Source organism: Gigantopelta aegis, chromosome 7 (assembly GCF_016097555.1).
Source record: "Gigantopelta aegis isolate Gae_Host chromosome 7, Gae_host_genome, whole genome shotgun sequence".
NCBI lineage: Eukaryota > Metazoa > Mollusca > Gastropoda > Neomphalida > Peltospiridae > Gigantopelta > Gigantopelta aegis.
The window spans coordinates 43,046,677-43,071,561 of record NC_054705.1 but is presented as its reverse complement, the minus strand read 5'-3'; the positions used below and the strand labels follow the sequence as shown (position 1 = coordinate 43,071,561).

Below are 24,885 nucleotides of genomic sequence, written 5' to 3'. Positions count from 1 at the left end.
CATTTGGGATTATGCCGAGGGTATACGAAATGATTCGGGTGAATTACGAAGTATGCCGGAAACTAATTTCAATATAAAATTTTATATAAAATTTGTTTCAAGACAGAAAAAAACAACTAGTGATGGTATAGCCATAAAATCTGTTTATACTAGTATACAATCCAGAGTTTATTACTGCATTTTTTCCCCTGTTTTTTAATGTTAAAATAGACCAACAAGTTCGCCTATTGCATAAATAGTTTCTCCAATATTTTTAGAATTTGTATGCTCCTGAATAACGCTATAAAGGCGACGTGTAATTGGTCAATATTTAAATTGTTATTTATAGATGAAATGTCACCTGGACATGGGAGCTACGCAATGCTGTTAGATCTACTGGTAGACCGGTAGAGGTAATTTTAATCAGATTGAATCCAAGCATCTATATCAAAAGAGTATTTACAGATTACAACAGCATGATAACAGTGGTACTTGTTTGTATAGACACAAACAAAAGAAATTAATAATAGACAATATAGTATAAAAATTAACATAACCACATGTTCATGATTTTGCTGGATTCTGTACTGTTTATATTTTACAGAAAAATGTTCCTTAAAATGTGTTCATGGGGAACTTGATGGGAAACATTGCCTATGTGAGTGTTATGGCCTGTGGACTGGAGATAAATGCGGTATGTTTGTCATAGTAACTGTTAACTATGATGGTAGTCTGGTTTCCTGGAATACTACAATACTTAAGACAAATATAGTAGAAAATTGTCTTCTTTCTTTCTTTCTTTCTTTCTTTCTTCTTTCTTGTTTTTCTGTTAACTATGGTAGTCTTGTTTCCTGGAATACTACAATACTTAGGAAAAATATAGTAGAAACATTTCTTCTTTCTTTCTGTCTTCTTTCTTGTTTTTCTGTTAACTATGGTAGTCTTGTTTCCTGGAATACATAAAATATAGGTTATGTTGTGATTGACTACATAGTTATATGGTTAATGTACTCGACTATGGCCACAAAGTCTTTTATATAAGTACATGTTGTGATTATGGTAAATTAGCGTTGATAACACAATTTAATACATAAAAATACTGAAATGGTCAGAACTCTTTCCTATTTATATTGGTTCCAAAAAATCCAATAATTATGAAGTCATAATTAAATTATATTTATTACAACATAACATCATCCCATTGGTCCAGATGTAGCCATCCCATTGGTCCAGATGTAGCCATCCCATTGGTCCAGATGTAGCAATGGGAGTTGTCATCAGGGAGCGTCGTATCTGATAACGCAGCTTAATGTTTATGGACCAAAAATAATTCCAAATAAAGTATGACGTTTTAGTGTTATTATTAGCAAGTATCATTCAAATTTAAATACAAGTATTGTCTTGTCATTTTTTTTGCGTTCTTCTGGGTAATAATCCTGTAAACTTATGTGAGAACGGCTTTGCCAAAAATTCACAGTTTGTGGATGATTTATTTGTTCATACCCCAATGAACGTAAAAGAAATAACAGACAATCCTTAAATAAACTGAACCTAGTGAATACAATTATCTATATAATTAATTTAAAAGTACTTACGCATGAATGAATCGGAAAGTATATCGGCAGACTTTTTCCCCCTCAATCATTTATTGAACTGTTTTTTGATGTTTCTAAATTCCTTCATTGCTGTGTTTTGAACGCTGTGTCATCAAACTGAGGTTGGTCATACATCTAATCATGCCCAGCAGAAGAAGATCTCTGTTACTTAATTCACTCATTTCAATCCAACATTTTAAAATGTAGTTTGGCTCAAATCTGGCTGAACATAACATTGTTGTATTTTCATTTGTCTGTGTTTGGAGCAGTCACCTTGAAAATTCTGTATCTTTAAAAGTTACTTCTCATTGATGTCATCCAACACCCTATTGACACTATCCATTACCTCACTAATTATGTCTTGGTCTATATTGATCCTGACCTCTGGCCAATAATTTGGGACTGAATTGTCCTTCAGCATACAGGTAGTATCATCCAACACATGACTTGAAACATTTGAAATCATGCAGATATTGTCATTGGTTGTGTGTGTGTGTGTGTGTGAGAGAGAGACAGAGAGAGAGAGGGGTGAGAGGGAGGGAGGAGAGAAGGAGATTGCCCACAGATTTTTAAACAAACATTTTCTGTTATAAGGTGTCGATGCTACATTCAATAAAAAAGAGTAAAGTTTGTTTTATTTAACGACGCCACTGTCCAGAGCACATTGATGTTTTTTAATCTTATCATCGGCTATTGGACATCAAACATATGGTCATTCTGACACTGTTTTTTAGAGGAAACCCGCTGTCGGCACATAGGCTACTCTTTTATTTGCACTTCCCACAGGCAGGATAACACAAACCATGACCTTAGTTGAACCAGTTATGGATCATCATCACTCCTGTCACGGGGATCCTATAATACCCGTAACTGAATGAAACACGATTGTCCAAATATCTCTCCTAACTGTATATCTATTAGATCTCTCTGTAACAGGCAGTTATACCCGCTGGCTCGTCTAGGTATGATCAGAGATAAGATCTAAAAAAGGTACATATTATTATAGCACGTTTAGTTCACTAGAAAACACAACAAAAACACAATACACTTTGGAATCTGTATTAACCTACGCTGACAAATGTACTGCCGCAGTAGTTAATTAACAACAACAAATAATAACAACCCAGAACTGATCACTTAATTAGTTAATCTCTAGGTGTCTAGTTTACACAATATGCTAATCACTTCACCGTGACACAACACCCACACGTGTGATAATTGAGAAACGCTAACACACACACGTGTGATAATGGAGAAACGTTGCCAGGGGAACTTAATTAATAAAGGAATTACAACTCTATTCCTAACTGGTTAATTTTTAATTAACCCTAACTACTCATTCAATAACCTTGTAATACAGACTTAATACTAGTACCTATCACAATAAAGACAATAACCTACAGTTTACCTAGGTCCTCTAGGATGACTGGATAAGCTTTATATATATATATATATCAGACCGGTGAGCCTACAGTATACTGCGTCAGATGACCGGCAGCACCGTCTAAATAATATTGGTATAATACAGTATTAAAATATTTAAAGTCACATCAATCACATCAAGGTTATACACAGAGCAGAAAATATATAATTACCAGTCCAGATGGACAGCGATCCCCTGGAGCCTTCCTATGTTTCTTCCCGATATATCTAAACCCTAGCTATTTATTATAAAATCCCAGACTGGACGCGGAACCGAATCTTATGATGTGTATATTTCCACAGTAACCAAGCGGTATATTTTTCTCAGATCGTCAGACTTAATGACGCCAAGTCGCCAAAATCACGGTTGTAAAAACCGCACTCGCGGAGGTATTACGTAACTACTGGCCACCTGGCCTCCACACCTAGACTAAGTGCATATTGGGATGCACGGTCGCACGAAGGTATTACGTAACAAGGTGCCCACCTGGGCTAAGTGCATTTGGAACTGCACACGGCCCTCTAAAACAATTAATATCGCCACAGGCGAAAAGAAAATTAAGAGCATGTTCCTTCACATCACTGGTCGGTGCAAGTGGTTTTACACCTACCCATTGAGCCTTGTGGAGCACTCACTCAGGGTTTGGAGTCAGTATCTGGATTAAAAATCCCATGCCTCGACTGGGATCCAAACCCAGTACCTACCAGCCTGTAGACCGATGGCCTAACCATGATGCCACCGATACTGGTGCTACATTCAATAATCATTATAATGCATCTAATTACCTTAAAACATTTGCACAAAATATTGTAATTTAAACAAAATTGTACCCATTTACAAATTACGGTAAGATATGTGTTATACATGTACTTATTGTGTTTGAAAAAACCCAGTGATATGAAAAGTGTCGTATAGCCTTAATCCAAGATATATGTTATTAGTCGTTGTCTACCCCCGCAACCAGTCCAACCAGAGGGGACTATATAGACTATATAGGTTTCATCTCCGTCCGTCTGTCTGTCTGTTTCTGTCTGTCTGTCCATCCATCCCACTTATAGTTTTCCAAATAGTTTTTTTTTCACAATGCTGAAATTTTGTGCATGGCTGTATCATGTACTGTACGTTACAGATCAAGTTTTAACATTTATTGCGATTTACGCATTTTTCAGTTACAGCTGTTGAATTTAGGAGATAACATCTCATATGAAAATTTGTTGGGTCCATGCAGTAGGTGACATGTATTAATTGCTTTAATTATAAATAGCAGTACTCTTGGAATGCTTGTTCTTATTGTGTTTGAAACCAAAACAATGGTGTGGAAAGTGTCTGTAATCGAGCTTAAATTAATTAACCCAAATCCTTAAATCTAGCTGCTTATCTCAACAAAATTAAGAACAAAGCTCCAAATAAAAACCATGCACACTATTACAGTACCATGTCGGTGTTTGAGATTAACGGTATCCCTGGGATACCAGAATTTAATTTTGGATACCAGACTTCAATAACCCAGTATCCCACCAGGATACCATATAATGTTGTTGGTTTTTTTAATCCTGCATTTTTATTTTTCGCTGAAACAATAAAAGTCGTCATTTACTGGTGAATTAAGTTAAGTAACAGTGTTGTCCAAGTTTGTTACGATGTTATTTATGAATTTCATTTAAGCAGGATACTAAATTCTCAGGTGAGATACCAGATTTTGAAATGTTAGTATCCAACTGGGATACTGCTCAAAATTTTTAATCTTGAACACTGCATGTCAGTATAGTTGCGGCCAAATTTGGGTGTTTTATAATTATGATTTTTTTTTTTTTTTTTTTTAATATTTGTATCAAATAATAACAGAAAATGGTACTGACACATACTGTTACTACATGTTTATGATTTTGCTTGTTACTGTACCAGTGTTCGAAATAAGCACTTATCCGTTTATCCCGACAAGTGAAAATCTATTCGGACAAGCAAAATGTGCCTCAGTGGTTGTCCAGTGGACAAGTATAAATATTCAGTGCAGTTTCATTAAAATTGAGCAGTCATAATTTTAACATCATTCTGGTACTTGAATAAAACAAACCATTTATTTGGACAATATTGGCGGACAAGTAGATTTCTAGATGTATTTGTCCAGTGGAATAGTAAAAAATTCTGCTTATTTCTATCACTGTGTACTGTTTATATCTTGTAGACATCTGCTCGGCTGATTGTTTTAATGGTGGCTCCTTTCACGAAGAAACCTGCTCGTGTACTTGTCCAAGCAACGTGGGTGGACCTGAGTGCCGTACGTCTGGTTTAAGAATGACTACACGTGTTATCGTAGTTTAATGGTATATAGATGAAGAGTTTCGGTGCAAAAACCAATAAAATGCCATTTTATCAAAAAAAACATTTTCTACTATCATAACTCAGTTCAAGGCGTTATGTTCTGATTTTCATACTTGTTTTTTGAAATTCTCTCCTTTATTTACTTTACTTATTTTAACTTAAGTTCACTGAGTGTGGACTTGATATGTTTTACATACATGTATATAAAGCATAACAATTTTTTTTACTAAAATAGCTTTATCAAATTTTTGCATCTGAACTCTTCATATATATATTACTGTAACAGATAAAACTTAACCTCCACTGAGGGGATTCGAACCACGGGCTCTCTGTATGAGAGTCCCGTGTTCTACCAACTGAGGTAATAGGGAAATCTCAGCGCTGCAGAACTCTCGTACTGAGAGCCCGTGGTTCAAATCACCTCAGTGGAGGTTGATTTTTCTGTTACATTGAGGGAATGCACATGTATGCAGTGTTTCTGCCAGAAAGAAATTTTTGGGTATAGCGCTATGGAACTGAATGCAACCACGGTCAACAGGGGGTATGGGGGGCCTTCCCCACAAAGTAATGGGTTACATTTAGGGTTAGGGTTAAGAAAATCATACAATAATGATAAAAGAGTCATTAATTTTGTCAAAATGTAAACTTAAAAAAATAAAAATTTGGGTATTGCGCCATACCCGTTTTACTCTGGCAGAAACCCTGGTACATGTATGTATAGTTGAACCTCATTCTATCTCTCTCCTCTCTCTCTCTCTCCCCCCGTTTCTTTGTTCTATTTCTCATCCATCATAAAACAGTTTCTTTAACAAATACTTAGAGAGTACGGTTCATGTGGTATAGATCGACCCCACTGGAAATACATACATGTTAGTCTGATTTAATCATTCTGCATGTAGCAGAATTAAAAAAAAAAGAAAAAAAAAGAACCCCAAAACCTATTTTCTTTTAACAACTTTTGATTAATACATCCATTGAGCTAACAGAAGTTCGTATAATGGTGAAAATCAGTAGTGTTTGTTTACTGAAGTAAATGATGATCATAAATAATATACAGTAATAGTATATTTCCAACGAGAAGTCAACTGTTTATCATTAAAATATTATTTAATAACATGGGTTGTAGGAGAAGTGAAGAGTATTGTAACAGCATTACCTTTTGCCCGAGAATATTTTTTTATCCAAATTAAATAATCCCTTCCGACTACTGCGGGCGAGATATTGAGAACAAAACTAATGAGTAGAACGTTTAAAGTTTTGTTTAATAACAACACTAGACCTTGGGTAGAACGTAGCCCAGTGGTAAAGTGGTAACCTGATGCAGTCAATCTAGGATCGATCTCCATCAGTGGGCCCATGCATTGGGCAATTTCATGTTCCAGCTAATGCATCATGACTGGTATATCAAAGGCCATGGTATGTGCTATCCTATCTGGGATGGTGCATATAAAAGATCCCTTGCTGCTAATCGAAAAGAGTAGGCCATGAAGTGGCAACAGTGGGTTTCCTCTCTCAATAACTTTGTAGTATGTACTTAACCATATGTCTGATGCAATATAGCCGTAAATAAAATGTATTGAGAGTGTCGTCAAAATAAGCATTTCCTTCCTTTCTTTCAAAATTGGTGTATCGTGGCATGTACTATATCTTGTCTATGGGGTGGTACATATATAAAGGATCCCAGGCTGTTCAGGGATAGAAGCTAACACTAGCCCCCTTGCCCCAGGCGAGTAGAAATCCCTGGGGGCAAGTACAATTTCAGTGTTCTCCAACCCCAGTAAGCGGCTTGTACACCCGCCAAGCTGAGAATTTGTGCCGCCAAGCTGAAGATTTTCGCAGACGGGTCCGCCAAGCTGATAAAAAATGCCGCCAAGTCGAAAATCAATCCGCTATGACGAAAAATAACTTCCGTCAGTTCTATTCACCTATCGCTATATTTAGCCTGTACTTTGACTTGGAGTATATAATAATAATATTCTAATTCAACACATTTGTAAGAATGAATCTGATTGGATCCCTGCTAAAAATTTCAGGTGGTAAAATCACCAATATACCGGTCGCAAATTTTCTGGCAGAAATACGTCATAGGTTAAGCGAGGAACAGGGTTGTTTTGTAATGACATCATAAAGACAATTTCTGTAGCGTTCATATTACGTACAGAAGTCGTTAAATACTGAGAAATGTTTGGAAAGAGTTCGACCCGTACCCCTCTATATCAAAGGCTCTAAAGACTAAGCCTAACCCTATCCTAAAACTACCTTAACTATTGAAGGGGGTACGGGTCGAACTCCTGCCAAATTTTTATGTCAGAAATGAACATATTATTCTTTATTAGTCGTTATCTAATCATGAGAGCAGATTAAATATGTCAAATTACACATCTATGTTCGAGCCGCTAATTGTCCGACCACCCATTGTCTGTTAATGGGCTACCTAATGACGTCACCAGTCGGTGACGTTTATAGGCTTATTCTTACTACAAATGTGACAATTTCCTATTTAAAATCAACCAGCAAACAGTTTAATTAGAATAGGGATAACCCTACTGTGTTTTCCGATTTGCTAACGCATCGCCAATAAAACTAAATTTGCGACAGTAAAACCACCGATATACGTCCGCAAATCGGAAAATACAGTAGGGTTATTCCCTAAATAACGTTAGAAAATTTATTGCATGAAGTTAGACATCAAAGGACCTATTGAAGAAACCAAAGGACCTACTGAAGAAAGCTCGGGCTTCATGTCTGAATGCTCGTAGTGTATTGTTTGTACTGCGATTAGCATCGTGCATGCACCCTCCTCTAATTACTCCAAGGCCTATACGATCCCTGGTTTGTTTCATTAGCATGCAGTTTACCGCGATATGACGTCACGACCACTCCCTATAAAATCCTGCACAGGCTAGCACATTGCGTACTGATCGTTTATACCGACGTAATATTTAATCATGGCAGGGAAGAAAGATTTGTCTGCTTTCTGATTTATCCGTAGGCCTACATGTACCAACGATAACACTTCAAGGCCCCTCCCTAATACCGGCACAATGTAGTTAGAATTCGCTCCTCGCCAACCGCTCTAAGAACAACGATGAACGCCCATCAAAATGTCCACGTGTCGAACGGGCCTCCCCAATATCCAGCAGTGATAAAGCGGGAGTCGTTAATACAAGTGGCACAATCTCAGCGGTGCAACGTAGATTGCCTCTCAACAGCTTGGCTCCTCTAATCCAATCAGCGAGCGGTAATTTTTGACAGACGTGCACAGCCCCCCGTCACTTCATCATTGGCAATTTGCATATTATGATTTTTAGTAAATCTTAGTCCTTGCAAGTAATTAACAAGGGTCCGGGCAAATTTCATGCAGGTGAATTGTCTGTTGCTGGCTGTTGGCATGTTGAAAACCATAAATCGAGAATAATATTTTATGCAATGAAAGGCGGCAAAATACTATCCCCAGATGCCAGGAAATCACATCTATATGAGCTTTTATTTTCAAAATTTTCCGGGTGAGATTAGCCAACTGGCCGCACACATTTAGGTCAATGATCATGTAGGCCCTACTACTTCAACGTGACCGGTGCCGGTGCAGCAGATCATGAGATAGATTATGGTTAACTTTATTTAAATCAACTATTAAATGCCAGAAAAAAAAAGGCCTCACATGTCCGCCAACCTGGTCGCATAAAGTTGGAGAACACTGCAATTTAAATGGCGCTAGTCCCCCGAGCGAGTAATATTGGGCAGTTGTGACACAGATTCATGATGCAGACAGTCAATCTATTTTATCAATGAAACCATGACAGATTGACTAAAGTCAAAAGTATCGCAGTTTCGTTTGGTCTCAATAAATCCAGATATTTACTGCAAACACAATCAGAACTTTCCGATATTTGTTTCCGAATTCCGAAAATTGCTGTAATATTCCGATTATAGATGAAACATGTTTGGAAGGGAAAAATTTTTTTATTTGTGTGTGTGTGTGTGTGTGTGTGTGTGTGTGTGTGTGTGTGTGTGTGTTGGTGCTTTGTGTTCGTTTCGTCGGTAGTAAATACAGTCTTTAATTAAACGCATTGTAATAGATCATGTTGGCATTGATCGATTTTAACTAGCTGCTTCCAAAAGGCTCTAGTGGAGATTTCCAAGTTTACCAAGTGGACATCCGAATGTATTAAGACAGAATAAAATAATTCAGTAACAGTAAAGATAATTCCTGAATTTTATTTGCACCATTAAAGTACAAGCAACATAGTAATGTGTGTTCAATCCTTGAACAACTTGCTAGGTCCCATATAGGTTTCGTCTTCACAAACTTCTTCAATAATGAAGTGGGGGTGGGGTGCTAGTGATTTTTCCTGGGGACTAGTAACTGTCCTCAGCTACTAGTCCCTCGGGCCAGTGAAAATATTTCCTAATTTCTACCACTGCTGTTAACTGAAAGAGTAGCCCATGGAATAGAATCAGCTGGATTCCTCTCTCATTACTAGGGTCTCCACAACAGGGCTAAAAATGTGGCTGTTTTCACGAAAATCCATGTGGATTCCCATGGAAGCAGTCCACGGGAATCCTCCGATTCTAAACATTTTCAGAGAACTTTGTCAACAGTGTTAGTATATAGACTTATGTGTCATATGCTACTAACTGTATCTGGATTAGTGTATATAAAACAACCCTTATTATTTACTGGAAAAAATACCCAGTTTGTCAGTAACAGTGTATTCAAGTTTAAAGCAAAAAACAAACAAACCGAACACATTTTTTTTCTACTAACAGTTTTTTTTAGTTGTTGGTTCCATTTTTCTTTACAGTCAGTTTTTTAGCTGTCTTACCAGCCCCAAGTTCAGCCAGCAAACGTTTGGTAAACGTTCATGAACTAATTGATCGGTTTCTAATAAGGCCATTTGGTTTACTGTGACGTGCATAAACCAGTCTAGCGGACATTTTTCCACTTGGTCTGGCTGATCGCAGCACAGGTTACTTTTCGAAGATTGCTTATTCATAAACAGCGCATGGGATACTTTTGTCGATGTATTTTGTGCATTGGTTCAATGTTTGTATGGATATTACTGAAGTACCTTTCTGCTACCGATAAAAAGATTTATTGATTAAAAAGAGCAGCTAATTCAAGGTAAGGAACATAATATCGGCGAACTAACATAGAAATGTTTAATGTACATACGTATTACTAAAAGTGGCACACTGCTGTCTATTGTTATTATGTAAGAACTGAACAAAAATGTTCCTTTCGGTTCTTTTCATTGGCAATTTGGTTCATTGAAATGGACCAACCACTGCTTGTCTTGGCCAGACTATTCTCGATAAACTTCTATGTTTTGAACATGCACGGATTCGAATGTATGATATGCTTTTGAAGCCAGTTTAATCTGAAGCTTAATGAGCAGACTTTTTTTTTTTTTTTTAAATACTGTCATGTTATACTCACTGATTATTCAATTTAATAAATTTGTGGAAATATTTCACGCGAATCCAAATAGATTCGGATGTTTTATGGTTGCGCGAATCAAATTCGGATATTCGCGCGAATTTTTGGCGCTGCATGAGTACTTGGGCACAGACCGAGTCTAGCAATACTTGAGTCCGTTCACAGGAATTGAGTACCCATGCAAGAAAGAGCACTCTCATTTAATAATATTTTTAACGTCATTTTGCCATATGCTTGCCGCCGGTTACATTGTAGGGCTATGAGACATGGAGTGAAAACAAAAGTCGAATGTGTGGAATGCAATACATTGACAATTTGGCATCTACGTTCAATGCTAGAATTAAGATGCATACTGCTATTTTACTTTATTCCTTAGTTTCGTTATCCTCTAGTGTTAGTGTCGGGTACTCGGGTCCGGGTTGAATTTGACCCTTGAGTACCGTATATCTTCGCCTGTAAGTCGATCTCGGCTATAAGTCGAGTCCCTAATTTCAAGCCCTGAAAACTTATTTTTTTATTGACCCGTTTATAAGTCGACCCATGAAAAACTACTTATAAATATTGAAATATTTCTTATTTTCAGCACATGAGAACAATAATATTTGAACAAAAGAAAATTATTTTACAAACTTCGGTTTTCACGTTTTGTACATCGCAATATGATCAAACTATTCCAATCAAACTATCATTATTACATAGCATCAAAACGAAACATTCCCTGGTATAATATCCGCCCGGTCCCCTCCATTATTATTTTTAGTTAGGGTTGAGGGTTAGGATTAGGATTGGGGTTGGGGTTGGGGTTGGGGTTGGGGTTACAGTTAAGGTTAGGGTTAGGGTTAGGGGAAGGGGGGACCGGGCGGATATTTTTCCCATTCCCTTAGTAGAGAGTGAAAGCTGTTTGACTGTTACTGTATAGTACTGTACAGATGGTTTTGTGCACAGACAACAACTTTATTTATAAACACTGACAACAGATCACTACGATAAAACTGAAAGTATCACGTTTTGCCGCCATATTAATACATGTAAGGAGGATAACTCTGGAAAGTACACTGGTTTTTGTACCAAATGATGTGTGTCCCTATTGCTCTAGATAAGTGAACTGCAGAGATCAGTCTATTTTAAGGGTAAGCTTAGTAATATTCATGAAGTTAATCACCGCCAAAACATTGTTTGAACAACCATTAATGCCAGTGACCAGATTTCAAAATAAACTCAGGCAACAGGTAGTTAGTATTGTTTACATTTTAACTATTAGTTATGACTGTTAATTTAACTAAGTGGACTGTTGTCTTGGCATGTGAGTGAGATCGTACGCCTTTTCGCATAACCAAAACCGTTCTAATGCCAAAAAAAAATAGGTTATAAAAAATAAATGTGTCAAATTAACATGAGTATAAATACATGGCATACTTCAACAATAAAACTTGTAAAATAATCCCCAAAACAGTAATATTTTTTGGTGAATTTTTTTTACCCTCTTATAAGTCGACCCCCCAAGTTATAAAATAATTTTTGGGTGAAAAAAATTCGACTTATAGGCGATGATATACGGTACTCAAGTCCAATATTTTGGACTCGTGGTGCCCCTATTCTTTACCTGTGTGGTTTGTAACCATAAGTCTGATGCAATACATCCATAAACAAAAATGTTTTGAGTCCCGGGTACCTCATTGGCTAATTTTACTTTAAAAGTTTTTTCTTTCTTTCATCTGGGGAAATTGCATAATCTTCAAAGTTGGGTGCATGGGGGGAGGGGGGCAAGGCTATCAGCTTCACCCCATACTCTTACTGTCTGAACATGTGAAAGGTTATGAAAATTAATTTTTAAACTAAGCTATTTGGTGTGCTTATTTTGACACTTGGTCATATGAGGGGTCTTGGGGCGGAACCTGCTATACTGCTGCAATCATAATTACACTTTTGATATTGGAGGCTTTTTAGGGGGTTTTCCGTTTGAGCTAACCAAAATGTCTTTTTGTAAATGTTCTCTGGGTGTGGGACGTACTCCAGTGGTAAAGCGATCAAGTACTGCATGGTCAGTCTAGGATCGAACTCCGTCGTTGGGCCTATTGGGCTATTTCCCATTCCATCCATTGTGCCACAACTGGTTTATCAAAGGTCATCGTATGTGCTATCCTATCGGTGGGATGGTGCATATAAAAGATCCCTTGCTACTAATGGAAAAATGTAGCGGGTTTCCTTTTTAAGATTATCAAATGTTTGACATTCATTAGCCGTTGATTAATAAATCAATGTGTTTTAGTGGTTTCATTAAACAAAACATATTTTAACTTTCACTTTTATGTTGCCTGTGGAATACCAGTGACTGACCTGTCATTTTCAAACATTTTTAATGTGACTTTATAATTTATATAATGCAAATTTGACAAAAGATGACCTACATGCAAGTTTAGTCTTATTGTTACACGTAGATTAATACTATGAGTTTTTCATGTGTTCTATATGTAACAGAAAAATCAACCTCCACTGAGGGGATTCGAGTCTAGAGTTCTACCAACTGAGCTAATAGGGAAATTCCCACTAGCTACTACCAATAGGAGCACTTTATCCAAATACTACTACATATAATTTACATAGTACTCTCTGATTAAACGGATAAGTTCATAACATATCATACTTTAACCACAAAACAATGGAATGGGCTTAAGAATTTCAACTTGATATATGTCTGGAGTGTACAACATACCACTATTTAGCATGTTCAATGATTGATTGTGGTGGTGTTTGTGAAGACATTGCATTAGCCAAAATTTACGTCACTTGTTCAGAATGATCTGTATTATTAAGGAAACCAAAGAAATACGATTCATCTTGGCTATAACCATTTTGTTACACAAACGTCTTGAAGTAACATTGCCAAAGTTTTTAAAAACTGGAGAATTGTTTTTTGCAATTTTTACACGGTTCAAAGATGATAAATTTTTGTCCATATGTTGTTACTTAATTATCTTAGCTATAAAAGCATAAACATAGCTTCTATTTGGAAAGAAAATACCTTTTTAGTAAAATGTTGTATTTTCTTGTATGCATACATGTATATACATGTATATATGAAGAGTTCAGGTGCAAAACGCGATATAAACCATCTTCTTTCTGTTTTTTTAGTTAAAGCCATTATTGTATGTCAGTAAGGGCTAATCATAGGCCCGCTGACTTGCCGCAAAATGCGATTGATCCTTATGAAATTGTATTGGGTAAATCTTGTTTTTTTTTAATGAAAACATGATATACGCCAATTAAAAAAATCACTTTTACTGAGGATATATCGCGTTTTGCGCCTAAACTCTTCATATATATATATATATATATATATATATATATATATATATATATATATATATATATATATATATATCTTCATAACTGATGCAGTTTTTCATCATACCTACAGAGTAAATGCGTAAATGCGCTTTTCCATTTCATCTGAAAAAACCCAAAAACATGATGTTCAATATTGTTGACCACACAAGTTTCATGTTTTCTCGGTCTCAAGTTTATGATGTTTATAAGTTATAACTAGTTTAGATTGTTAGCATTGAATGCAATTTTTGGCAATTCCAGGGGTTGCAAATAATAATTTCCTTCAGGGGCCCTTGAGCACCCCCTGGACCCCGGCCACAGTAAGCTTTTTTGTTTGAACCCCTCTCACATCCCTGTATAAAAGAGCATCATGGTTTTTTTTTTCTTTTCATTTTTCCCCAGCTAAACAGCACTTGTGGTGTCTCATGCAAGTAAAAACCTTGTTAAAACATATTTTAATTTGACTTTGGTCACGATTGTTTTTGCTTTGTTAACTTACATGTACGTCAGTTTAATATATTTTCAGAATTGTTTCCTAAGGCCATGCATGAGGCTGATGGTTTAAGTGTAGGTACTATAGTGGTGATTGCCGTCGCTTGTTTGGTGGCTGTCACTGCTCCTGTGCCTTGGGTATTGTACATGAGAAGGTAATTCATTCCTATAGACAACATTGTGTTTACATTTATCATAGTTTGACACCCAATAGCCGATGTATTTTTCGTGCTGGGGTGTCGTTAAACATTCATTCATTCATTCAATCCTATAGACATTTTTCTCTTTGTTAATTACTATTAGGATTAGTAGTTGTTGGCGGGGGAAAGGTTTTATTCAACTGGTCCAATCGGAGGGGATTATAGGTTTCATATCTGTCCATCCGTCTGTCTGTCTGTCCATCTGTCCCACATATAGGTTTTCAGATGGGTTTTTTATAATGCCTCGAGACATTGAGCTGAAATTTGGTGTATAGTTTTATTATTTCCTGTTACAGACCAAGTTTGAATTTCATTGTCATTTACCCATTTCTTACGTAGTCATGTCCCTTGAACTTAAAATTTTATATTTAGAGGATTCATCACTGGAATCTTTTAATATAGAAAATATCAACTGAGTTAATGTTAATCGGTATTTGTTGAGGCTCTGCCGAAACAAATACCGATTAACTAGACGAGGTTGATATTTTACATATTAAAAAACACAAGTAGCAAATTCTATTTATCCTATAACACTTCTAAAATAACATTTTAATTAATTTTTTAGTAAATCACAGTGATAAAGTCGCCGCCATCTGTAATATGATGCCATCATGATTAGCTCAAATTAGTTTGACGTCACGCATTTTAACTAAATCTTTGAAAATGTTACACTCAGGCACACAATTCTTATTGGTTTGTAAGCAAATGACCCATCCACAGCAACACATTACCTAGAGACCTTGCAAATTTGCATACCATTATTAACCGGGTTAATATACTAAAATTATCACATGGGTTTATGACATGGATATCATGGGTAAGTTATAGGGTAAATATCTTTATCATATACAGTTAAAGATCAAATTTAACTTCCATTATAATTTAATTTAGGAGATTCGTTGAGGAAGGGGACATGTATTGCTTTAGCAGTACTTTCAGAATGCTTGAACCCTGAGTGAGTGCTCCGCAAGGCTCAATATGTAGGTGTAAACCACTTGCACCGACCAGTGACCCATAACTGATTCAACAAAGGCCATGGTTTGTGCTATCCTGCCTGTGGGAAGCGCAAATAAAAGATCCCTTGCTGCCAATCGGAAAAGTAGCCCATGTAGTGGCGACAGCGGGTTTCCTCTCAAAATCTGTGTGGTCCTTAACCATATGTCTGACGCCATATAACCGTAAATAAAATGTGTTGAGTGCGTCGTTAAATAAAACACTTCTTTCTTTCTCAGAATGCTTGTTGCTAATATTTTGTGGGGTGGGTGTCGTATTCAGGAATGAGAATTTCTATAGACATTACCTGTCCTCAAACAAGTGCACCTCCCCCCCACGCAAGTGGTCTGGTCCGAACATCCCAACAGCCAATGGGATGGCCTAAATTCTTCTACTGCATACTGCTCTCTAGTTCCGGTCACATGACTGTAACTTCCTTCTTTTTCTCTTCGCTAAAGGGTCTGGACGTCCTTTTGCTTGGCTCTGTTTGGAGTCAACTTTTTTATAAGACCTTTGGTTTTGTATTCATGTTTGGGTGAAATGTTTTTCACCTTCGTTTTTATTAGCTTTCTTATGTTCTTTTCGTGTATTTCGCTTGACTTTCCAAGCGTTTAATTACATGAAATGTTGTTTATATTGCCGGTTGTCGTGTCGGACGCCATTTTGCAAATGGCTTTGTGTTGACTGGCTTTGTGTTTGGGTGAAATGTTTTTCACCTTAATTTTCGTTAGCTTTCGTATGTCTTTCGCGTATTTCGCTTGCCTTGCCAAGTGTTAATTACATGAAATGTTGTTATATCGCCGGTTGTCGTGTCGGACGCCATTTGCAAAATGGCGTCTTTATTTACCGGCTTTGTATTTGTGTTATGGTTGGTTTTTCTTTCTTTTCACAGATTGAAAAATTACTATTATCATATCTGATAATGTTCAGGCGACTAGTTCGAGCGTGTTACGCTGCAAGAAGTTAGTGCCGGCGGCGACCCACACGACTTATGTCCAGGTTGTCGTGTTCGTGTGGCCTCACTTCTAGATGCGACCTTTGTGCGGGCTTGTCTGATGTCGAGTTCGCGGCTTACCTGAAGGTGGTGTCAGCGAGGACCAAGAAGGTGGAATCTTCGAGGACCAAGAAGGTGGAATCTTCGAGGACCAAGAAGGTGGAATCTTCGCCTTCGATTGCTGACTCCGTGGCGGAAGTGTTACGTTCAATTCTACCGACCATGCTGGAAGAAACAATGGCGTCAATGGCGACCTTACCCAAACCGGCGGGTTCGGGGTCAGGTCCGGTTCCAGTCCCCTCTTCAGGGGGTGCGGCTTCTTCAGCTCCACCGATACCTAAGACTTCGGATGACAGGCCTGCGGTCTCTATGCAGCCCTCTAAGAAGCCGGCTCATTCAGATAGACGCTCCACGGATTCCAAGGCTCACCGATCTTCGGCGGGGATGTCCTCTTCGGCGCATCGGAGCCGGGACCGTAGCCATTCCACATGACCTGTATGGCTCCCTACGGGTTCCACAGATCGTCAGTGCCAACCTTCAGTCGATGTGGCTTCCACGGCCTCCAAGGGCTAGATGGGACCATCCACGTTACGGTTAACCGGCGGCTTCCATTACGGTACATCGATTGACCTGTGCTCGAGTTCTACGAGACTTGGTGATGAAGCGCCTGTGGCATCTGTCATTGAAGAGCCCGACTCTACGGACCATATGACTATGAGGGATTGCTTGGTGGCCGTCTACGACATGTTGCCGTCCTTGCCACATCCAACGACGATGTGGTCATCCGTTCTTTGGTATCCACACGGGACCGCCCACGGTCCGGTTCTCCGGTATCTCCATCGGGCCATGACCAGAGCGACTGGCTTGTTCACGGGTGCTACGTGACTTTCTGATGATGAATCGGTTCTTGCGGTGCTGGAAGATCTGGATGCGGCGGACCACCTGTCACTGAGGGATTGTCTGGCTGTCATATCTGATATGCTACCGCCGCTGGCCCATCCACCTGTTTCAGCCAAGAAAGGTCCAGTTTCGATGATCGCCACGGAGGTTCCACCGGCAGATGTCGGCATTCGATCGTTGGCTGCCACAGGCCCCCGTCGGTTTACACGGCTACCAGTAACCGGCCCGCGTTGTTCCAGCAAGCAGACGGAGCCCTGTAACGAACTGGAAGATTGCTGCGTCATCGGCTCACCGTTCGGTACCGTCGTCCCGTGATCGATCGAAGTGGTGCAGCGTCCAGGGTTACACCGGCTCCTGACGGGACCGTCCACGGTCCGTGTTTCCGATTGCAGCCAGTACATTGGATCGAAGTGCCTGTGCCAGGTTACTGACTGATTTTCCAGATGATGCGTCGGCACCTTCCGTTATAGAAGATCTGGACGCAGTGACCCACATGGCTGTGACTGATTGTCTCCCGTCTTCAACCTATCCTTCAACGGTATGGCGCTGGCTTTGGATGACACTGTTTCTGGCGGGACCAGACGAAAGAAGAGTCCACACCAGTCGGCAGCTGATTCGGCGTTTAGGGTTTACACCGGCTCCTGACGGGACCGTCCACGGTTCGTGTTTCCGATTGCAGCCAGTACATTGGATCGAAGTGCCTGTGCCAGGTTACTGACTGATTTTCCAGATGATGCGTCGGCACCTTCCGTTATAGAAGATCCGGACGCAGTGACCCACATGGCTGTGACTGATTGTCTCCCGTCTTCAATCTATCCTTCAACGGTGTGGCGCTGGCTTTGGATGATGCTGTTTCCGGCGGGACCAGACGTCTTCCTAGAACTTACAGATTGGCACGTCCTGTCGATGGCTTCAGTTCAGCGTACATGTACATGGCGACCATAACTCCTCATGTGCAGGATGCCAGAGGATATGGCTTGTTCCAGCCGTCGACTTTGATGTTGGTCTACCTTATATCTTCCGTGATGTCGATGTGCACTACGATTGCACACTATCATCAACCGACTTGCCTGAAGCGATCCATTCTCGACTTTCAGCACAAGCCGGTAATCTTGGCAGACCTGTGGTCTACATACGGCTCTTTGCCGTGAAGGGGTTCGACGTTACAAGCGTTCCGGGTTGGTGACGAAGACAGTCTACTGGTCCGGTCACTTGTGTTGAGATCCCGTGCACCGATGTTCGAGGAAGGTTCAGCGACATTCGGCAGATCGTTCTCTATATCCGGTGGCGATGCAAGACAGTCGCTACTTCCGCTGTTTCCGGAAGTTATCCAGTTGCCATCGCGTGGTACGGGGATCATTGCGGCTTATCAACTCACTGACATTCACTGTTGTTACCGCCAGAGTTCGTGATCGATGCTGTCTAGATGGTCTCTGCTGCTGTTTCGCACCGGGTGGTGTGACGACCGTGGATTTTAGCCGGTTGCTGTTTTGCGTTGCTTCACTTCCAGGTATATCGGGCATGTAGCGTAGCGAGTTGCTACGCTGTCTTGGCTCTTGCCTGTATCACGGGGTCGCTGTTTCCGATGTCTTGATTCCTGAATCACTCTATTACTGTTTCATGAAGTATCATTGCAAGAGTAATTTTGACTTTGGCGCAACATATGACGCTTAGAGGTCGCGGTATCCAGTTTGTTTCTGAATCCATGCATTCAGTATAATAACGCAGATTTGCTGATCCGGTTACCAGTCGCCTTGCAGTCCAGTCCCTGTTGGTGGCTGTGGTTTCCAGATGAAGCCGATCTACACATCAGCCTGTTGGAGATGTTGGCAGTTACGTCATCCTTCATTGGCGAGAGATGCCGTCAGGCGCCTCTCTCATGGTAGCCACAGACAGTACCACCGCAGTGGCTTATATCAACCGTTGGGGCGGAACCCACTCCAGCAGTCTGCTGCAGTTGACTTATCGTCTCTACAAGCTGGTTGACGAGATTCCGTTGCAACTTCGGGCTCGCCATATTCCAGGGGTTTCCAATGTACTAGTCGACACACTGTCTCGGCCGTTGTCTCCACATCCGACGGAATGGATGCTCCATCCCGAAGCATTTCGATGGGTGTGCGACAGACTGCACACCAAACATCGATCCTTTCACCACACGATTCAACCATCAGCTGAGGGTTTACGTGTCTCCGGTGCCGGATCCCGAAGCTCTGGATCTCGACGCATTGGCCATCAGCTGGGAACAGATGGACGCATACGCTTTTCCTCCACCAATCCTCCTTCCAAGGGTGCTTCAAAGGTTTCAGCTGTACCATTGTCGCCTGTTACTCATTGCTCCGATGTGGCCATCCAGGATGTGGTATCCAGATCTAATACGTCTTGCCGATCCACATCCTTTATCGCTGCCAGACTGGGATCATCTGTTGCTGCATCCCACGTCAAGACTATACCATCCACATCCGCAGTTGTTCCAACTGCACGCGTGGACTGTATCTCCAAGAGTTTGAGGAAGAAAGGTTTTTCTTCACAGTCTACGGCGGCCAGTTTGAAAGCGCACAGATCAACTACTACTGCGGCTTACAACGTCAGATGGCTTTGTCTTCACCGATGGTGTATCCGGCAAAAAACTCAACCCTCAGACGATTCAAATACCTCGTCTTGCTGATTTTTTTGCTGTATCTGCGGACCACTTTACGATTGAAGGGGTCTGCCATCGCTGGGTACGTTTCGGTCATCGCTACTGTTCGTGATGTCACTACTGGAACGAAGTTATCGGGTATTCCTGAGATCCATAAGATGATCAAAGGGTTTCGCCTTGAAGATTAAGTACACCGGTTTCGGCCACCAAGATGGGACCTGAATCTGGTGTTACGAGCGTTATCGACCGCACCTTATAAGCCGATCGAATCCTCTTCCCTGCAAGACTTGACGCGGAAGACGGTGTTTTTACTCGGTTTCGCCACGGCTGCCCGTGTCTCAGAACTCCATGCTCTTGATGTAGACTTGGTACGTTTTCACAGAGATCGGCGTGCAGTCAACTTGGGGTTACTCATGAACTTTGTTGCAAAGAATCAGTTACCAGACCAAGCGCCTCGTTCGTATGCTGTGCAGGCCCTCTCCTCTATCGTTGGTCCAGCGGACGTTGAGGACTTGGCGTTGTGCCCTGTTAGAGCCCTGCACCAGTACATCGAGAGGACCAGATCTTTTCGACAACATCGCAAAAGACTTTTCCTCTCATGTAACCAGAGTCGGTTGAGGGATCTTACCAAGAACACGGTGGCCACCTGGATCCGGTCTTCTATCCTGACCGCCTATCAGAATGAGGGTTTACCTGCTCCGTCTGCTTCTAATCCGCATGAACTCCGTGCCTTGGCTGCCATGATGTCCCTGCACTGCAACACACCCATTCAGCACATTATCACTGGTTGGTTCTGGGCTACGGACTCCATCTTCGCCAACTATTATCTGAGGGATGTCTCCACAGAAGACGTTGAGGGGTTCCATCATCTGGGTCCGGTTGTTGCTGCACAGACTCTGTTGAATACAAGCCGTCTTCGTCGCCGTTGATGTCTGTCTGATTCTGGGCTGCATACCGAGATGCCCATCGAATCAACAGATGAGGATTACTTAGACTTTGTTCTTTTGCACAGTTCACGTACTGGTGCCGGAACTTTTGTCTCGATAACCTTTACCCTGCACTGCATGTGGTTATTGTTTGTCGTTATTGAACTAACAGATCTTTGGTGTACTAGACAGAAAAGACTTGGGGGTCTTGTTTTGTTCAATGTTCTGACGGATGCACCTCATTAATTAGGTTGTCGCTTGTTATTGAAAAACTATAACACTTCAATACGTGAGGGTTACCTAACACCTGCATCCCTGGTGGCTACGTCTTCCCACCCTGTCAGAACCAGCATGAGATGTGGCTTCCGCCTCCTGGTCTATGTGTTCTAGGAGCCGTACCTGCCACTGCTGATGGATGCCACCATTCTGGTTGTTGTTACTAACATCACCTGCATTGGTCTGTGACGGGCATCCCTAGGTGGAGAGCTTACCAAGGTTGGCCTTATTCTTCCACTAGTCAGCCTCTTTCCGGTTTGGGGAGTTACCACAAGCATCTACGGATTTCGGCACCCACCACCATCTGTTGAATGCTGCACTTGTTTGAGGACAGGTAATGTCTATAGAAATGGAGAAAACTTGGAGTGTTTTCTCTTTTATAGATACATTACCTGTCCTCAAGATTCATCCCGCCCGGGCCTCCCCGCTTCCTGTTCTCCGTGCGATGTGCTCAGGGAAAAACAAGGAAGTTACAGTCATGTGACCGGAACTAGAGAGCAGTATGCAGTAGAAGAATTTAGGCCATCCCATTGGCTGTTGGGATGTTCGGACCAGACCACTTGCTTGGGGGGGAGGTGCACTTGTTTGAGGACAGGTAATGTATCTATAAAAGAGAAAACACTCCCAAGTTTTCTCCAGTATTTAAAAAAAAGTTAATTCTGTATTTGAACAGGTTCTTAATTAAAGTCCTCACCTGATGCACCGTCAGTCTACTATCAATCTCTGTTGGTGGGCCCATTGAACTATTTCTCATTCCAGCCAGTGCACCACGAGTCACTAGTATATCAAAGGCCGTGGTATGTGCTTTCCTGTCCATGAGATGATGCATGCAAAAGCAGTGGTTGCAAAACAAGGCGTCGCATGCGACGTTTACTACCCTCATTTCCAACGTCTATTTTTGCCACAGTTGCTCAGACTCCAGTTCATATTTTCTTGGTTCTTGTCTGAATGTATAGCTCGGCTTCTGTTGGTTAATTTCTTAAGGAAAACTTTGAGTTTCCCACGAATACAGCGTCCATTACTGCTCATTGCTTTTGTTTTTAAAATATATTTTGTTTTGATTCATGAGCACACTAGACCCAGTGAGTTTCCGCGATCGCGGAAAATGGACAGAATTCCCATTGTGAAACGGAATTTACATTTGGAAACGGAATTACGATTTTCCGCGAAGTTAAAAAAATTTTTTTAGTATTTTACTATTGCCACACGCTGTAAAACTGACGATTGACCCGTACGCAGTACTATTAGTGTTGGCAAACGCTAGACTGGATTATGCGCTTCACGGTAAACCAAATGGTCACATTGGGAACCAATCAAATACTTCGCGAACGTTAGCGAAACGTTTGCTGGCTGAACTTGGGGCTGGTTTACTGCTTAGTCTGTTGTGCCTGCACAGATGGGACAGGGTTTTTTCCAGGAGTAAGTTTAGCCAGCGGTTTGTTGCTAACACTTGTCTTGGAAGACAGATTTTTACCTTACACATTAAACCGAATGACCATTTCGGGAACCACCAGTCAAAATATGTTTGCAAATGTTTAGCAAAACTTTATTTCCACTGTTTACGTTTATGTTTTGTGAACCCTAAGCCCCGTTGAATACAGCAGTGCACTTAATTGTTGGACAATCATGCTTTATATACTTATTATAATTGTAGCCTTTGCTGCTGATGTGATTTTTCGCTACTAATATGTAGGCTTACTTTGATTTAATGACAAATAGCGACGCATGTCGACACCAGTCAATTTTCGGACCCTTTAATTTGTCACAACTTGTGTTAGTTCAATTGTTAATTACATATTTTTGTCTGAAACGGAAATGAAATGGAATTTACAAAAACATGAAACGGAAAATAGCTTTTTTTGAAAATGGAAAACCACTGAGTCATACTTGTTCTATTCATGGGCCAACAATTTCACCAACTATATGCATTACAAGTGGACTACATTGCACACTTCTGTGGTAACAGATTCCGGCCCATAGACCCCCCCCCCCCCCTCACCCACCCCCCACCCCACCCTGCATGCCCCAATTATTGAGTGTCTGTAGCTCTTGATAAACCCCCAACTCCTACTCTGTCAGTTCCAACGCCTACCAGTACTTCGTTTTGCAACCGCTGCAAAAGATCCCTTGCTACGAATGAGGAAAATGGCGTGCACTACAGCAGCTTGTTCTGAATGTGCACATAAAACCCTATGACCTAATGGGGAAAATGTGGCAGGTTTTTCTCTGGTATACCAGTCGTGGTGCACTGCTTGGAATGGGAAATGGGTTGACCACACATCAGGCGAGTGCTTTACCACTAGGCTACCTTGTGAGAATGAACGTATTTGGCTCAGGACATAAACATAATAACTGGTAATACATTTATTATGCTAGTTCTACATTAACTTTTTCATCTAGGAGCCAGATGGCACCTACTTCTATTTTTATATAGATAGTATATTAACTATTTTAGTCGCCAAATGAAAAAAGAGGTCGCATATATGCAACCAAATCAGTCGCAATGTAGAGAGCTGTATCATAACACTTACAGAAATAAGGCTATTTTATCTCATGTAACATTGGGGAATTTTGGTACCATAACGCAGAAATAAAGCTATTTTTATATTATGTGACACTGGAAATATTGGTATCATAACACTAACAGAAATAAGACTAGCTGTTATGGTATGTATTATTAAGAGTAAAGCATAGATTTTGGTTTGTTTTACAGGAAAAGACAAAATCGAAAAGAACAGAACGCGCTTATTAAGAAAAATGTTCAAAGCCAAGCTAACCTGTCCTTCTTGCCTTAGTAACCCAATACTAAAGAGGAAGAAAGGACAGTACACCAACAACAGAACAAAGTTTGTCTTTTTGTCTGAAAATAGTTCATAAATAAAGTTTGTTTTGTTTATGAAAAATTTGGTATGTTTATAACATTCGTGAATCGATCCCAGTTGGTGGGCCCATTGGGCTATTTCTCGTTCCAGCCAGTGCACCACGACTGGTATATCAAAGGCTGTGGTATGTGCTATTCTGTCTGTGGGGTGGTGCATATAAAAGATCCTTTGCTGCTAATCAAAAAGAGTAGCCCATGAAGTGGTGACAGCAGGTTTCCTTTCTCAATATCTGTGGTCTTTAACTGTCCGACACCATATAACCGTAAATAAAATGTGTTGAGTGCATCGTTAAATAAAACATTTCCTTTCTTCTCTAACAGCATTCATAGCGGTCTTTAAATTCCTAGAAAGTCTTTGAATTGTAATAAAAGTCTTTAAATTCTCACAAATCATAGCCAAAGCAATGATGATATTTTTTATAGCTGCATGCACTTGATATTTTCCAGTTACAAGGTTTAACCTGTCATGATACATGTAAAAAAAAAAAAAAATTGTTGC

General features: G+C 40.3%; 1 protein-coding gene across 3 annotated transcripts in view; it reads left to right on the top strand.

Annotated features, from left to right (window-relative positions):
* Positions 1–24,401, top strand: part of LOC121377571 (protein delta homolog 1-like) — a 47,379-nt gene extending 22,978 nt beyond the window's left edge. For all 3 annotated transcript variants that reach the window (XM_041505619.1, XM_041505618.1, XM_041505621.1), the window contains exons 5-8: positions 584–673; positions 5,183–5,275; positions 14,613–14,733; positions 24,219–24,401. In XM_041505619.1, the coding sequence (XP_041361553.1) occupies positions 584–673; positions 5,183–5,275; positions 14,613–14,733; positions 24,219–24,300 (386 nt within the window). In that variant the 3' untranslated portion in view covers positions 24,301–24,401. The remainder of the gene's footprint in view (positions 1–583; positions 674–5,182; positions 5,276–14,612; positions 14,734–24,218) is intronic.
* The last annotated feature ends 484 nt before the right edge of the window (positions 24,402–24,885 follow it).